Source organism: Loxodonta africana, chromosome 4 (genome assembly GCF_030014295.1).
Source record: "Loxodonta africana isolate mLoxAfr1 chromosome 4, mLoxAfr1.hap2, whole genome shotgun sequence".
Taxonomy (NCBI): Eukaryota; Metazoa; Chordata; class Mammalia; order Proboscidea; family Elephantidae; genus Loxodonta; species Loxodonta africana.
The window spans coordinates 111,932,837-111,949,168 of record NC_087345.1 but is presented as its reverse complement, the minus strand read 5'-3'; the positions used below and the strand labels follow the sequence as shown (position 1 = coordinate 111,949,168).

Here is a 16,332-nt window from a genome sequence, read left to right as displayed (position 1 = left end):
AACTTGATGTGGAATCAGAAAACAGTGATTTGACCTCATATTTTGTCCCTTACTATTTGGGTGATCTTGGGCAAGTTGCTCTCTGGGCTTCTATTTTCTCATCTCTAAACTAAGGATAATAATATATGCCCAGCGTACTTCATGAGAATGTATAAGGATTTAAATGAGATAATGTTTTGTTTTGTTTTGTTCTTCCTCTTCCTTCCCACCCCTGATAACCAATAATAAACTTTGGTCTCTACACATTTGCTTTTCTTGTCTTTTTACATGAGATCATACAATATTTGCCCTTTTGTGATTGGCTTATTTCACTAAGCATAATGTATTCAAGTTCCATCCATGCTGAAGCACGTATCCAGACTTCATTTCTCCTACTGGCTGAGCAGTATTCCATTGTATGTATGTACCACATTTTGTTTATCCAAAATGTAGACGGGCATTTAGCTTGTATTCTACCTTTTGGCTCTTGTGAATAGCACTGCAATGAACACTGGCGTACAAGTCTATTTTTGAGTCTCTACTTTCAAGTCTTTTGGGTATATAACTAGGAGAGGAATCGCTGGGTCATACGGTAGTTCTAGAGCTCTGGTGGTGTAGTGGTTAAGAGTTTGGCTACTAACTAAAAGGTTGGCAGTTCGAATCCACCAGCTGCTCCTTGGGAACACTATGGGCCAATTCTACTCTATCCTATAAGGCTGCTATGAGTTGGAATCAACTCAATGGCAACGGGTTTGTTTTTGTTTTGTTATGGTTGTTCTGTTTTTAGTTTTTCGAGGAATTTCCACACTGTTTTCCACAACAGCTGTACCATTTTGCATTCCCATCAGCAATGGATAAGAGTTTCAAGTTCCCAACATTCTTAACATTTGTTCTTTTCTGGGTTTTTTTTTTTTTTTCCTTAGCCATCCTAAAAATGGGAGTGAAATGGTATCTCATTGTTGTTTTGATTTGTATCTCTCCGATAGCTAATGGCACTGAGCATGTTTTCACGTGTTTAGTGGCCATCTGAATATCTTCTTTGTTGAAATGTTTATATACGTCTTTTGCCCATTTTGTTATAGGGCTATTTGTCTTTCTGATATTAAGTTGTCAAAGTTTTATATATATCGGTTATTAGATTCTTGTCAGATATATGGCTTCTAAAGATATTCTCCCAGTCAGGAGCCTATCTTTTCACTTTTTTGGTAAAGTCTTTTCATGAACAAAAGTTTTTAATTTTTATAAGGTCCCATTCATTTATTTTGTATTTTGTTGTTTGTGCTTGTGTTATTAGATAATCCATTGTTGAAAGCTAGCTCTGACAGTCTTGCCCTTGCTTCTTGTTCTAAGAATTTTGTGGTTTTAGTTTGCACATGTAAGTCCTTAATACATTTTTAATTTGTTTCAGTGAGTGGAAATCCAATTTTCCCAGCACCATTTATTGAAGAGGCTCTTCTTTCTCCCATTGAATGGACCTAGCACTACTGTCAAAAATCAGTTGACCATAGACGTGTGGATTTATTTCTGAATTCTCGATTCTATTCCATTGGTCTATGTGTCTACTGTTACACTAGTACCAGGCTGTTGCCTGTACTATACTATACTGTACTATAGTACTATAGCTGTATACCAATTTAAAAACAGGAAGTGTTAGTCCTCCTACTTTGTTCTTCTAACATGTTTTAGCTATTTGGGACCTCTTACCATTCCATACAAAGTTGAGGATCAGTTTTTCTATTTCTGAAAGAAGGCTGCTGGAATTTTGATCGGGATTGTGTTGAGTCAATACATCGCTTTGGGTAATGTTGACATCTTAACAATACTAAGTCTTTCAATCCATGAACCTGAAATAGCTTTCCATTTATTTAAGTCTTCTTTAATCTCTTTCAGCAGTGTTTTATATAGTTTTACAAGTCCTTGGTTAGGTTTATTCCTAGGTATTTTATTCTCTTAGATGTTTTTGTAAATTGAATTGTTTCCCTAATTTCCCTTTCAGATTTCTCATTGCCAGTGAAGAGAAACCTAATTGATTTTTGTTGACCTTGTACTCTCCAACATTGTTAAATTCCTCTATTAGCTCTAGAAGTTTTCTTGTGGAATCTTTGGGATTTTCTATATATAGGATCACATCATCTGAGAATAGAGATATTTTTACTTCTTTTCCAATCTGAATACCTTTTATTTCTTTTTCTTGTGTTATTGCTCTGGTTAGGACTTCTAACACAATACTGAATAGAAGTGGTGAGAGTGGGCACCTTTGTCTTGTTCTTGATTTCAACGGTAACCTCTTGGTCTTTCTCCATTAAGTATAATGTTGGCTGTTAGCTTTTCATATATGCCCTGAATCATATTGAGTAATTTCCCTTCTATTCCAATCTTTTTTAGGGTTTTCATCAAGAAAGGGTGTTAGATTTTAACAATTGTTCTTTCTGCATCCATAGAGATAATCATGTGGCTCTTTTCCTTTGTTCTGTTGATGTGGTATATTACATTGATTGATTTTCTAATGTTGAACCATCCCTGCATTCTTGGAATAAATCCCACTAAGTCATGGGGTATGACTCTTTTAACATGCTGTTGGATTCTCTTCACTAGTATTTTGTTGAGAATTTTTGCATCTATATATTCATAAGAGATACTGGCCTGTGGTTTTCTTTTTTTGTAGTGTCTTTCTCTGCTTTGGGTATCAGGGTTAAGTTTGCTTCATAGAATGAATTAGGGTGCATTCCTTCCATCTTTATTTTTTGGAAGAGTTTGAATAGTACTCGTTTCAGTTCTTCTCTAAATGTTTGTTAGAATTCCCCAGTGAAGCCATCTGGCCCAGGACTTTTTTGTTGTTATTGGGAAATTCTGATCACTGATTCCATCTCTTCACTTGTTCTGGGTCTGTTGAGACATTCTATTTTCTGTTGAGTCAATTTGGGTAGGTTGTGTGCTCCTAAGAACTTGTCCTTTCATCTAGGTTATCCACTTTATTGCCATACAATTGTTCATAATATTCTATCATAATTGTCTTTAATTCTATTGCATCAGTTATAATGTCCCCTCTTTCATTTTTTATTTTAGTTATTTGCATCTTTTCTTTGTCAGTCTAGCTAAAGGTTTGTCAATTTTATTGATCTTTTCAAAGAACCAACTTCTGGTTTTATCGATTCTCTCTACTATCTTTCTGTTTTCCATTTTATTTATTTCTGCCCTGATATTTGTTATTTCCTTTTTCTGGTAAGTTTAGGCTTAGTTTGCTCTATTCTTTCCAGTTCCTTGAGTTGTCAGGTTAGGTTGTTAATTTGAGATCTTCTTTTTTTAAGGTAGGCATTTATTGCTATAAGTTTAACTCTGAATACTGCCTTAGCTGCATTCCGTAAGTTTAGTATGTTATGCTTTCATTTTCATTTGACTGTGAATAATTTGTGATTTCTCTTTTGATTTCTTCCTTGACCCACTGGTAGTTCAAATAGTGTGTTGTTTAATTTCCATATGTTTGTGTATTTTCCAGATTTTTTTTTGTTATTGGTTTCTGGCTTCACTCTGTTGTAGTCAGAAAAAATACTTTTTATGATTTCAATCTTTTAAAATTTAGCTTTGTGACCTAAAATATGGTCTATCCTGAAGAATAATCCATGTGCACTGGAGTAGAATGTATATTGTGCTGTTTTGGGGTGGAGTGTTCTATGCATGTCTGTTAAGTCTAGTTGGTTTATACTGTCATTCAGGTCCTCTGTTTCCTTGTTTATGTTCTTTCTAGGTGCTCTGTCCGATATTGATAGTGATGTATTGAAGTCTCCAATTATTATTGTAGTACTATCTATTTCTCCCTTCAATTCTATCAGTGTTTGCTTTATATATTTGAGCGCCCCAATGTTGGGTGCATATATATTTATTATTGTTAAATCTTCTTAATTAATTGACCCTTTTATCGCTATATAATGTCCATTTTTATCTCTTCTGACAGATTTTTTCTTAAAGTCTACTTTGTCTGATATTAAGATTGTCATCCCAGCTCTCTTTTGGTTATTATTTCCACGGAATGTTTTTTCCATCCTTACACTTTCAACTTATTTGTGTCGTTAGGATTAAGGTGTGTTTCTTATAAACACCACATAGTTGGATGATGCTTTTTTTTTATCCATTCTGCCACTCTCTGCCTTTTGATTGGTGCATTTAGTCCATTTACATTCACTGTAATTACTGATAAGAAGTGACTTACTTCTGCCTTTTTCTTATTTGTTTTTTGTGTGTCTTAAGCCGTCTTTGTCCTTTAGTACTGCTTGCTTTTGTGTTTTGTTGGCTTATTATAGTTAGCCTCTTTGGTTTCCTTCTCCTTTCCTTTTGTATATGTTTTTAATGTATTTTCTTAGTGGTTACCATGAATGTTACACTTAAGAGTTTGTATTTATAACATTCTAGAGTAGGTTGGTACCAACTTAACTTCAGAACATACAAAAAATTCTGTTTCTATACCATTCCTCTCCCACCTTATCTTTTGTTGTTGCTATCACTAATTACATCTTTATATTTCATGTGCCCTGTAACATAATTTTATCCTTGCCCTTTATATATTTGTTAATAAAAAACAGGAAGGACAAAAAATTTAAAATTATCAACCATGAATATCTTATTACTAGCCCCTACACTTGGAACCCTGGTGGTGCAGTGGTTAAGAGCTCGGCTGCTAACCAAAAGGTCAGCAGTTTAAATCCACCAGCCACTCCTTGGAAACTCAATAAGGTAGTGCTACTCTGTCCTGTAGGTTCGCTATGAGTCTGAATTGACTCGAGGACAGCAGGGTTTTTATATTTGTCCATGCATTTCTCTTTATTAGAGATTTTTCTTTTTAGGTATAGCTTTGAATTACTTTCTAGAGTCTTTATTTATATATACATAATGTATATAAATGTATTTTCAACTTAGGTTGAAAATAATTACATTTAAATACAAACCTATAATGGGCTTTGATCTCCTAGGAGGAAGTAACCCTTTATTATACACAATTATTATAATGCCAAGTCCAACATAGTTTGTTCATGAAAGTTAGCGAAATGAAAGAATTCTACCTTTTAAAAGTTCTAAAAATAAATCAAAAAGCCACAATTCCCACCAGAGAAGAATACTACATGAACCATTTCAAACCTTGGCTCCCGATTTCTCCTGAGTAAACTGACAAATGTTTCTATTTCTTTTGCTGTGATATGTTTCTCTAGTAGTTTTCTGTTGTTGTGCAACAAAGCTGTGATGGTATCTTCTGCCAAAATATCATAGCCAATCTGTGACTGCATGACACAGAAATTCTTAGCAATATATTCCTGCAAAGAAGAAAGGCTGTCAGAGCAAGCTGTCAAAGAGCTTAGAAATGACACATTCTATTAGGATTGGCAACATTGATTAATTTATTCACAACAGAAAATTCACTAAAAATTATTGTCAAAAGAAAATAAATATTTCTTCAATACATAGGTCTTTTTGAAAAAGGAAAATGAAACACTCTAGCATATATCTAATTTAAATTATAATAAGCTCATTAGCGTATACCTAATTTATATAATGAAGTCCCTGGGTAGTACAAAAGGTCAACGCTTGGCTGCTAACACAAAGGTTGGAGGTTTGAGTCCACCAAGTGGCACCTTGGAAGAAAAGTCTGGTGATCTCCTTCCAAAAATATCAGACATTAAAAATCCTATGGAGCACAATTCTATGCTTATACACATGGAATCTCCATGAGTCAGCAATAACTCAATGGAAACCGATGGTTTTGAAATTTATATTATACCTAGAAATAATTAAATCTTTAATGTAGGTGCTTACATTCTAATAAGTTGCTAAAACAAAAGTAAATCTAGTTAAATCAACAATTTTTGATGACATAGTAGCTTTCATCAGCCTAACAGAGGTCCTTCTTGTAACCCTAACTAAAAGTCATAATCAACAATTTGGGCATAATCATATAAAAGAAAATGACTGTTTCATATTTCATTCATGAGACGTGAGAACTATGCTGTTACATGAAGATCCCAGTTGCACTTGGGTTGATTTCCTTTTCAAACATACAATGATCTATGAAACCTGTTCTTTAAAGTAATGGTGTAATTTCATGCCACTTTTTACCTTTAGAAAGCTATCAAACAAGATAATATGATTAATTACTTTGTCAGTCAGATTCATTCACCCAATAAAACTTCTCAAAGGTCTACTTTAGGCACTATTTGAGAGTCTAGGGGTACGACAGTAAATAAGATAGATAAACTCTCGTGGAACTTACATTCTAGTGAGAAAAGGAGAGTAAATGAGCAAACAAATATGATCATTTTACATGTTGATAAATTAAATGAAGAAAACAGAGATATGGAGAAAGGTGGCAACTTTCTATGGCATATACATCAAGGAAGTAACATTTGAGCTAGAATAGAAATGAAGAGGCAACTATGGGAAGGTCTGGAGAGACAGCCATCTAGGCAGAGGGGAATAGCAAGTACAAAGGCCCTGATATGGAACCTAGCTTGCTGTGTTCTATAAATAAAGGTGGCCATTGTAGCTGGGGTGTAGTAGTAGTGGACAAAGCAAGAACTGAACTTCGAAAGGTAGGTCAAAAGAGGCCTTGTAAGCCATGGTAAAGGACAAAGATGCTTTTCTAAGAGCAAAGGTAAGCCACTGAGAAGTTTCAATCGTGAGTTATTTAGTCTGCTCCTTATTCTTCACACTAACCTAAAACCAAATCTGCTGCCATCAAGTCAAATCCAACTCATGGTGACCCTATAGGACAGAGCAGAACTGCCCCCATAGGATTTTCAATTAGCTGCTAGTGGATTCAACCTTTTTGGTCAGCAGCAGAGCTCTCAACCACTTCACCACCAGGGTTCCTTCTTCACACTAACTCTCCTACATCTCAAATCACTATTGATCATCTCTTACATTCTTTGGCCAAGAAACATATCACACTCAACCATAGAACTGGTGGGCTTAACCCCTTCCACAATCAAAAGTCTTCACTTTGATTTCTTGGGGATTCTCCATGGGAATGTATCTCTGGTTCTATGTTGGGAGAATGTATTGATTAGAAAGTGGTTTGTCTTAAGTCAAATTTCCTGGAACACACCTATTTCTTGAAATAGATATTCGTTGCACAAATCAAATTACATTCTAGGCAGCATTTTTGTGGTTTTTCAAATGATGGCTTTGTATATTAAGTAGCCAGTTAAGTAAAGCAAATGTCTTCAGTCAGTGTATCATTTTAAAGATAGGTATTGATTTATGCATTTTGATGACGATTGTAGTCATACTCTGGTAAAAGGCAAACATCCAAGATGTAGATAAATAATCAAATAAAATTAGGAGTGTTACCAAATTCTATAAATAATAATAAACAGAGACTCGATATTAAAGGCTTGGTTCACCACTAAACCATGACTGAATTCCCTTTAAGAACTCTATAAAATGTAGGCAACAATAAAAGAAAAAGTAATTATGCAAAAAGTAGATTTTGCTGCCTACATTTTTTACATCATGTACTAAAAACATCAGAAAGTTGCTTTATGTTTGATACAAAGCCTTCGTAATTCAGCAGATATAAAAAAACGTTTTTCAACTATCACTGAGATTCAAATAGGACATTCACAAGAAAGTGAGCAGAAAGAAAATCTAACCCTCAAAGAATGCTAGTCCTTTGTCTGCTCAACAATGTACCTCTTAGGGAGATGCTCCAAAAGGAAAGAAAGGAATGGACCACCTACAGTTACATGTTCTAAAGAAATTTGGAAAACAGATCTCTCAAAGTGTACATTTACCTAAGAGAAGTGGTGTGATTAGGTAAACTAAGAGCAAATGAGAAAAAAATTAGAAGGATGGAGTTTGAGTTTCCTTGTTGTTATTTTTACTCATCAGAGGATGGGTGTTTTCAGGGGGGAACTGCATGTCTCTCAGCATACCAGTCACATGAGTTCTGGGCTAAGACAGAGTAGAGTAAGAAAGAGCTATGTGTCTAAGTAGACAACAGATAAGTGGTAATTTTGGTGAAGGGTAAGACAGAACACAATACTAAGGAAGACAGCACAACTTGTACAAGGCAAGGTCATGGAAGCTCCATAGACACATCCAAACTCCCTGAGGTAGTGTTGAGCTGGGGCTTGTGGGGACCATGGTCTCGGGCGGCATCTAGCTCAATTGGCTCAACATAGTTTATAAAGAAAATGTTCTACATTCTACTTCGGTGAGTAGCGTCTGGAGTCTTAAAAGCCTGTGGGAGGCCATCTAAGATTCTCACTGGTCTCATACCTTTGGAAGCAAGGGAGAATGAAGAAACTAAGAACACAATGGAAAGATTAGTCCAAAGGACTAAAAGACCACAACTACCACAGCCTCCACCAGTCTGAGTCCAGTACAACTAGATGGTACCCAGCTACCACCACTGACTGCTCTGACAGGCATCACAATAGAGGGTCCTGGACAGAGCTGGAAAAAAATGTAGAACAAAATTCCAACTCACAAAAGAAGACCAGACTTACTGGCCTGACAGAGACTGAAGAAACCCCCAGAGTATGGCCCCTGGATACCCTTTTAGCTCAGTAATGAAGTTACTCCCGAAGTTCACCCTTTAGTCAAAGATTAGACATGCCCATAAAACAAAACAAGACTAAATGGGCACACCAGCCCAGGGGCAAGGACAAGAAGGCAAGAAGGGACAAGAAAGCTAGTAATAGTGAACCCAAGGTCAGGAAGGGAGAGTGCTGACACATCATGGGGTTGTTAACCAATGTCATAAAACAATACGTGTACTAAGAAAAAAAAAAAAGAGAGAGAAAGAAAGAAAGAGCCGTGTATGCCAGACCTTGAGGTACTAAGAACCAACACCAGTTGAGACATGCTGCCTGGGCAACCTATGAGGATTGAGCAGAATAAGCAAACCAAGGAGACCTGGCCCTGAAGTGCAGGGCAGGGCTATAGAACGACCCTTCCAAAGGCACGGAGCAATCGTGAATGACACACATTGTCGGATACCACAGCACTGCTTGTAAATGTGAAGGGTGGCCTGTCTAGTAATATATGTTTTTCAGACCCAAGAAGAGAAACAAGAACAAATAGAGTACATTGAGCAATCTTTCACAACCACCCACACATGCCCTCATTGCATAACAGAGGCCCTCATATTGGGAGCATCTCAGACATTGATTCTCAGAATGCTTGAAGGTAAGTTATCTAACTTTCTGCAACTTAATTTTTCTTCCAATAAAATAAGAATGGCTCTATCTACTTTATCTCACCAAATAAGAGGAATGCAATAAGGGTAAGAAAAATAATTCCAATGATACCATTTTCAGTTCTTAGAAAGAAAAATATTTATATTTAGGATCATATTAGGAAGTATTTAAGAATTTATTTACATTGTCCCCTTGCTCCCCACCCCTTCCCATATGATTTATGTTCTGACTAATCTCTTTTACATATTCTTTTCAGACCTTTTCTTGATCTTTAAACAGAATTTCAAAGCCAACATATTTTAACACATTCTTCCTAAAGCAAGTCTTTTTTCTTGCTGAAAAAATTCCGAAGTACCAAGCACGGCAATAGTGTGATGATTAAAATATTGAATTTGTATACTGGCTCCATTCTTAAAACTGTGATCGTGTGCAAGTTAGTAAGCTTCTCTGTGCCTGGCTCCGCATCTTTGTTGTTGTTGTTGCTAGGTGCATAGAGTTGATTTTGACTAATAGAGACCTCATGTTACAGAGTAGAACTGCACCCATAGGATTTTCTAGGTTATAATCTATTTGGGAACAGATCGCCAGGTCTTTCTCCTGCAGAGACACTGGATAGGTTCAAACCCCCAACCTTAGGTTAGCATCTGAGTCCTTAACCATTGCACCACCAGAGCTCCTCATCTTTTAACCCAATTGCCATTAAGTGGATTCCAATTTATAGCAACCCTACAGGAAGAGTAGAACTGCCCCATAGGGTTTCCAAGGAGTGGCTGATGAATTTCAACTGCCGACCCTTTGGTTACAGCCGAGCTCTTAACCACTATGGCACCAGGGCCCCTCTTCATCTTTAGAGAGTTAATAACAGGACGAAAATCATACAGCTGTTTTAAGGATTAAATAAGATAATTCATGAAAAGTGCTTAGAACTTACTTGATACAAGTAAGCATTGAATAACTGCTACTAACTCTTCCCAAAAAACTTCCACTCTCTAGTCTTGATATCCTAGGCACTACAAGGCTTACCAGCCTTCTCTCACACCACTCTTCCTCATGGACTAAACTCATGCATGAAATTTACTAATGATGCACTCTTCTCTCAAACTGGTTAGCAGAAACAGGGGATAAAAAAACGAACCAAATTTTAAACAAATTTATATTAAACAAACATTTATATTATTGAACACAGTGCAAAATATTATGTGATTTAAAGATTAAAATGAGTTACAAGGGTGGGGAAGGAGGGGGAGAGGAAATCACTAACTAGATAGTAGATAAGTGTCAACTTCAGTGACAGGAAGGACAACACACAATACAGGGGAAGTCAGCACAACTAGACTAAAGCAAAAGCATAGAAATTTCCTAGACACATCCAAACACTTTAAGGGACAAAGTATCTGGGACTGGGCTCTGGGGACCACAGTCTTGGAGGACATCTAGGTAAACTGGCATAACAAAGGTTATAAAGAAAACGTTCTACATTCCACTTTGGTGAGCAGCATCTGGGGTCTTAAAAGCCTGTAAGGGGCTATCTAAATTACATCTATTGGTCCCACCCTACTCATAGCAAAAGAAAACCAAAGACACAAGGAAAATACTGGCTCAAAGGACTAAAGGTCCACATAAATGAGAGACTCCATCAGCTTGACACCAGAAGAACTAAATGGTACCAGGCTACCACCAACGACCACGCTGACAGGGATCACAATCGAGAGTTCTGGAGAGAGCAGGAGAAAAATGTAGAACACAATTCAAATTCACAGGAAAAAACCAGACTTATTGGTCTGAAAGAGACTGGAGGAACCTCCAAAAGTATAGCCCCCGGATGCTCTGCTAACCCAGAACTGAAACCATTCCCAAAGCCCACTTTTCAGACAAAGATTAGACAGGCCTACAAAACAAAAAATAACACATGTGAGAAACGTGCTTCTTACTTCTTAGCCCAATCAAATATATGAGACCAAATAGCTGGCTCCTGTCCAAAAGCAGGACAAGAAGGCGGGAAGGGACAGGAACTGGATGAATGGACACAGGGAACCTGGGATGGAAAGGGGGAGTGTGCTGTCACATTGTGGGGATTGCAACAAATGTCACAAAACATTATATGTATAAATTTTTGAATGAGAAATTAATGTAAGCCGTAAACTTTCACCTAAAGCACAATAAAAAGAAAAATAGATAAATAAAATGGGACTTAAAAGGAACTTCGCTCTCAGTTGGCACCTTTTAGCTAATCCATAAATACACTGGGGCTCCCTTCCTCCACAGTTAGGGATATCTTAGGGCAAAAGTCTGAAGTGCCCTTTTAAGTATCCATCATTCTATCCTCATAAATCCCTATTCCTAAAATTCCTGCTTCTATACGACTTTGGAAACCCCGCTCCTTGGAAACTCTACAGGGCAGTTCTACTCTGTCCTACAGGGTCGCTATGAGTCGGAATCGACTCAACGGCACTTGGTTTTTTTATACGACTTTATGAAAATGATTCTCATCCCACTCAAATGCTTCTTCTGCAAGTACCCTTCCTATGTTCCCCCAGCCAAAAATGACATCTCCATCTTCTGAATTCCCCATGCAGTCTTTTATCTTTCACGTCCTCTCCTTCCAGAATACGGGAGCCCTGGTGGTGCAGTAGTTAAGCACTCAGCTGCTAACTGAAAGGTCAGCAATTTGAACACAGCAGCCACTCCACAGGAGCAGTCTGCTTCCGTAGAGATTGACAGCCTTGGAAACCCTATGGGGCAGTTCTACTCTATCCTATAGGGTCACTATGAGTCAGAATCGACTCGATGGCAATGGGTTTGGGTTTTTTTTTCCATAATACATACATACATGCATCCTGCCCAGCAGGAGCTGGTACCAAGCACACAATAAGGACTCTGGACATCCTCCCCCAATGGCTCTAATTCTATATGGAAGAATACACACTTCAGCTCAAAAAGATTTACAGATCATTTTTGTGGGCTGTCAACATAAGACATTACATTTCAAAGTTAGATTTCCCATTCATCTGTACATGCTTTAGAGTAGTAACTAAAAGAACCTCCCCATACCTTAAATGTTATAAAGAGTTAAAATAAGGGCCACCCTCTGACCTGATTTTTCCGGTAGTCCTGCTGAGAATGTCTCAGGATGCGGTAACAGAGTCGCAACATGTACTTGTAGGGAGCGTATCTCTGGTCCCCCAGATCTTCAAGCCTCAACATTGAGCCTTCTCCAGCTTTCTCCTTAAAGGGTGCTTTAAGAATCCCAAATACCTAATAGGAATAAAAACAACTGCCTATTCTGATGAATGGAGGTACAAGTTTTACAACTTACTCACATTTTTTAACAAAAACATTGACTAAAAAACACTTCCGTATTATTGAAGTAAAATTAATATAAAGAAAAAGAAAAGGATACAGGGCCAATTTATTGAGGAACCGAAAAACACTGCTAAAAGATTTCCCTAAACGGAATGACAAAAACATTATTTAAATAAATTTTGTTTAGAAATTATATTTTATTAAAATAAGAAATACAAAGTTAAGAGGTTGTACCGAGTTACGTGAGTATATTAAGATGAACTAAAATATAGATATAGGCTTTATAGTTTCTTCTGTTGCTTTCAAAATTATCTAAAAACAAAATAATATTTTTTAAAAAATTGTATTTTTAACCTAAAACTGACATCAGAAAATTCCTTCCAAATATTGCTCCCAAAACTCTTCATGAAAGACTTTATTTACTGGTCTTGTTATACAAAGATGTGGCCAAATCAGGGTATTAGCATTCAAACATTAACAAATAAGGAGCCATATGTGCAGCTGATGGGCACCTTTTAGTAGAAAGTTTAGTGGTTGGGAAGTATTTAAAAAACATCAAGAAATATAATGCTTTTAGGCAGCAGGACAGCAGGTAGAATCGCCTGCAGAGAAGCTGGTAGGATGAGTAAATTGGTACAGAGCACATAGGCAAAGGCGTGAGAATTAGTATAAGAAAAAGCCAAATGAAAGCAATTACTCTTTGGAATTCATGAAATATAATACAAATTCAAATTTCTTCAATAATTCCATATTCACTAAACTTTGAATTTCATATTTAGTGAAATAAAACGTTTGACATATGTTGATTAAAATTAATAAACCTTTCAAGGTCATAAATGTCCTTGAAATAAAATGTTCTGTACAAAAGAATAGCTATTGTCAGAAAAGACTTTGCCCCATTAGATCTGCAACCTTTATTGTACTTGAGAAAAATATCAATTTTATATCTTTACTCAGTTATAAAATATTAATTGACAATATGTCTACTGTTACTTTTTCCCACCTCTACAAGACACGTACATTAATAATAGGATTTTTTTTTTAGTATCTTCTTTGAGCCCACATTTAATTAATGCAAAAGCCCATTACTTTAAATAGCAATTGACTGAATGAAAAATGTATAAAATTCAACACGTTCATATGTGCATATTATTCAGAAGTGAATTAGTTTACTAGAGTGCTATGAATAATTTCAGGAAGGTAAGGTATACAAGCAGCTCTAGATTTTTAGGGGGAAAAAAACTAAGATATTTTATAGAGCATTTGTGAGCTGATGAATACACTGTCATTTTTATACTTCCCTAGGGAAGAGACAGACCAGTCCTGGAGAAGGACCTTGGGAAAGTAGAGGGTCAGTGAAAAAGAGGAAGAACTTTAACAGGATGGATTGACACAGTGTCTGCAACAATGGGCTCAAGCGTAACAACTGTGAGCTTGGCACAGGACCTGGTAGTGTTTTGTTCTATTGTACATATGGTCTTCATGAGTCGGAACCAACTTGACAGCACCCAACAAAAACAAGGGAAGAGAGGAGAAAGTAGTAGGAAGTTGATGGAGATGGCAGTTTCCAGGTCTCCTGAAAATCCTACCTAGAAATTTTTCCAACACACTTTCAGGAGATAATCTGACCACACAGAATTTTTAGAGGCCTGTGGTAGGCAAAAGAGTCCCTAGAAGGTAAAACGGTTGGTGGCTTGAGTCCACTCAGGGGTGCCATGGAAGAAAGTCCTGGGGATCTGTTTCCAAAAAATCAGCCATTGAAAACCTTATGGAGTACAGTTCTACTCTGATACACACGCATCACCATAAGTTGGAATCAACTCAATGGCATCTGGTTTTTTGGATTTTGGTGGTAGGCAGCATCTAAGATGGGCCCCTCTGATCCCAGCCTCCTGGTAGTCACACCTGTGTAATTCTCTCTCCTTGAGTGTGGGCTGGAGTTATTAACTTACTCCTTTGGAAACCCTGGTGGCGCAGTGGTTAAGTGCTACGGCTGCTAACGCAAGGGTCGGCAGTTTAAATCCACCAGGCGCTCCTTGGAAACTCTATGGGGCAGTTCTACTCTATCCTACAGGGTCGCTATGAGTTGGAATCAACTCGACGGCACTGGGTTTGTTTGGTTTTGGTTTAACTAATAGAACTAGTAGAACTGATAGGCTGTCACTTCTAAGTTTAGGGTATAAAAAAGATTATAGCTTCTGCACTGGGTGCTCTCTCTCGGATCCCTAGTTTCTAGGAAAAGCTAGCTACTATGTCTTGAGGCAGCCCTGTAGAGAGAGCCACATGAGTAAGCTTGGAAGCAGATCCTCCCCTAGCAGAGCCCTGAGATGACTGCAGCCCCAACCAACATTGTGGTTGCAGCCTTGTGAAAGGCCCTGAGCAAGAAGCATCCGTCCAAGCCACTCCTAGACTCCTGACCCACAGAAACAATGAGATATTAAGTATCTTGTTCTTTCAGCCACTATGTTTTGGGGTAATTTGTTACACGGCAATAGATGACTAATACAATAAAAAAAAATACTAATGAAAAAAATTCACCTGTGCCAATATATTTTGTTCCCTCATTAATTTTTGACGTTCTCGGTTTGGCTTAGTGATAAACACATCCAGAACTTCTTGTCCATTGTTAGGTACATCAGCAGCAAAGAAGATGAGGTCTTCTAGTAATTTGGTTACAAACCTATCACAGATTGAAAAGGAAATTTTACTTTATGGTATGTTTAATTTTGGAAAAATAAAGAGTTAGAACTAAAACACTGGAAAACAAAGGAATTCTTTTTAATCAGCAAAAGATAATATTGTTAACCTAAATCTTCACAGTGAATATCCCTTCTCCAGTTCTCCCAACCCCCACCTCCGGCTCTAATCAAGCATTTGCAAATACTACTATAAAACAAAGCCACGTGAGCCTCAACAACAGATGTCTTGGTAGGAAAACACCATCAGATGCTGTTCAGAGCAGAGTATTTTTGCTTAAGAGAGAGCAGCTATACTTCTAAGTTCCTGAATTCATTTTTTTTTTTTTTTAATGATTAACTAAAACTATATTTCCTGATCATCACCAAATTTCAATCTCTTTAATTTACACAACAGGAAAAACTTAAATGATCTGGAATAAAAACAGAGTAAGCAATGAGATGCTTTAAATTGTTATGAAAGTATTAACAGATCTACAAAAATCACCTAGTATCCTAGAACTGTACAATAACATTCACTTCTAACTCTAAACGTTAGTTATTATCATAGCTGAGAGCAGTAGCCTTTAGTACCTGACATGTCTTAGCAACCCTTCCTCCTTTAGCCCTCTTTTTCTCCCCCACTTCGTTCTTGTTTGTTTGTTTGTTTTTATTGTGGTAAATATATATACATAACAGAACATTTGCCCATTCAACATTTTTACATGTACAATTTAGTGACGCTGATTATATTCATCCTGTTGTATAAGTATCACCACTACTCTTTTCCAAATTATTTCACCACCATTAACAGAAACCCAGTGTCTGCTAAGCAATGACTCCTGATGTCCTCCTCCCTGCCACCTCTGATAACCATTAATAAACTTTGATCTCTCTGTATTTGCCTATTTCATATAAGTGGGATCATATAATATTTGTCCTTTTGTGACTGATTATTTCAGCATATGTTCAGGGGTCATCCATGCTGTAGCATGTATCAGGACTTCATTTCTCTTTATGGAAGAGGAATATTCCATTGTATGTATGTACTACATCTATGTATCCATTCATCCGTCCATGGACATTATGGTTGTTTCCACCTTTTGGCTATTGTGAACAGGGCTGCAATAAACATTGCTGCATACATTTCCTGCTTTCAATTCTTTTGAGTATAGACCTAGAAATGG

General features: G+C 37.0%; 1 protein-coding gene across 7 annotated transcripts in view; it reads right to left on the bottom strand.

Moving 5' to 3' along the window:
- ITPR2 (inositol 1,4,5-trisphosphate receptor type 2) overlaps positions 1-16,332 on the bottom strand; it is a 537,466-nt gene that overhangs the window by 364,679 nt on the left and 156,455 nt on the right. For 6 of the 7 annotated variants that reach the window (XM_064284462.1, XM_064284460.1, XM_064284461.1 and 3 more), the window contains 3 exons: positions 15,009-15,150; positions 12,261-12,422; positions 5,110-5,282 (listed from right to left, as the gene is read on the bottom strand). In XM_064284462.1, coding sequence (XP_064140532.1) covers positions 5,110-5,282; positions 12,261-12,422; positions 15,009-15,150 — 477 coding nt within the window. Of the gene's footprint in view, positions 1-5,109; positions 5,283-12,260; positions 12,442-15,008; positions 15,151-16,332 lie in introns of those variants that run through there. The other variant, XM_064284465.1, reaches the window with a different exon arrangement.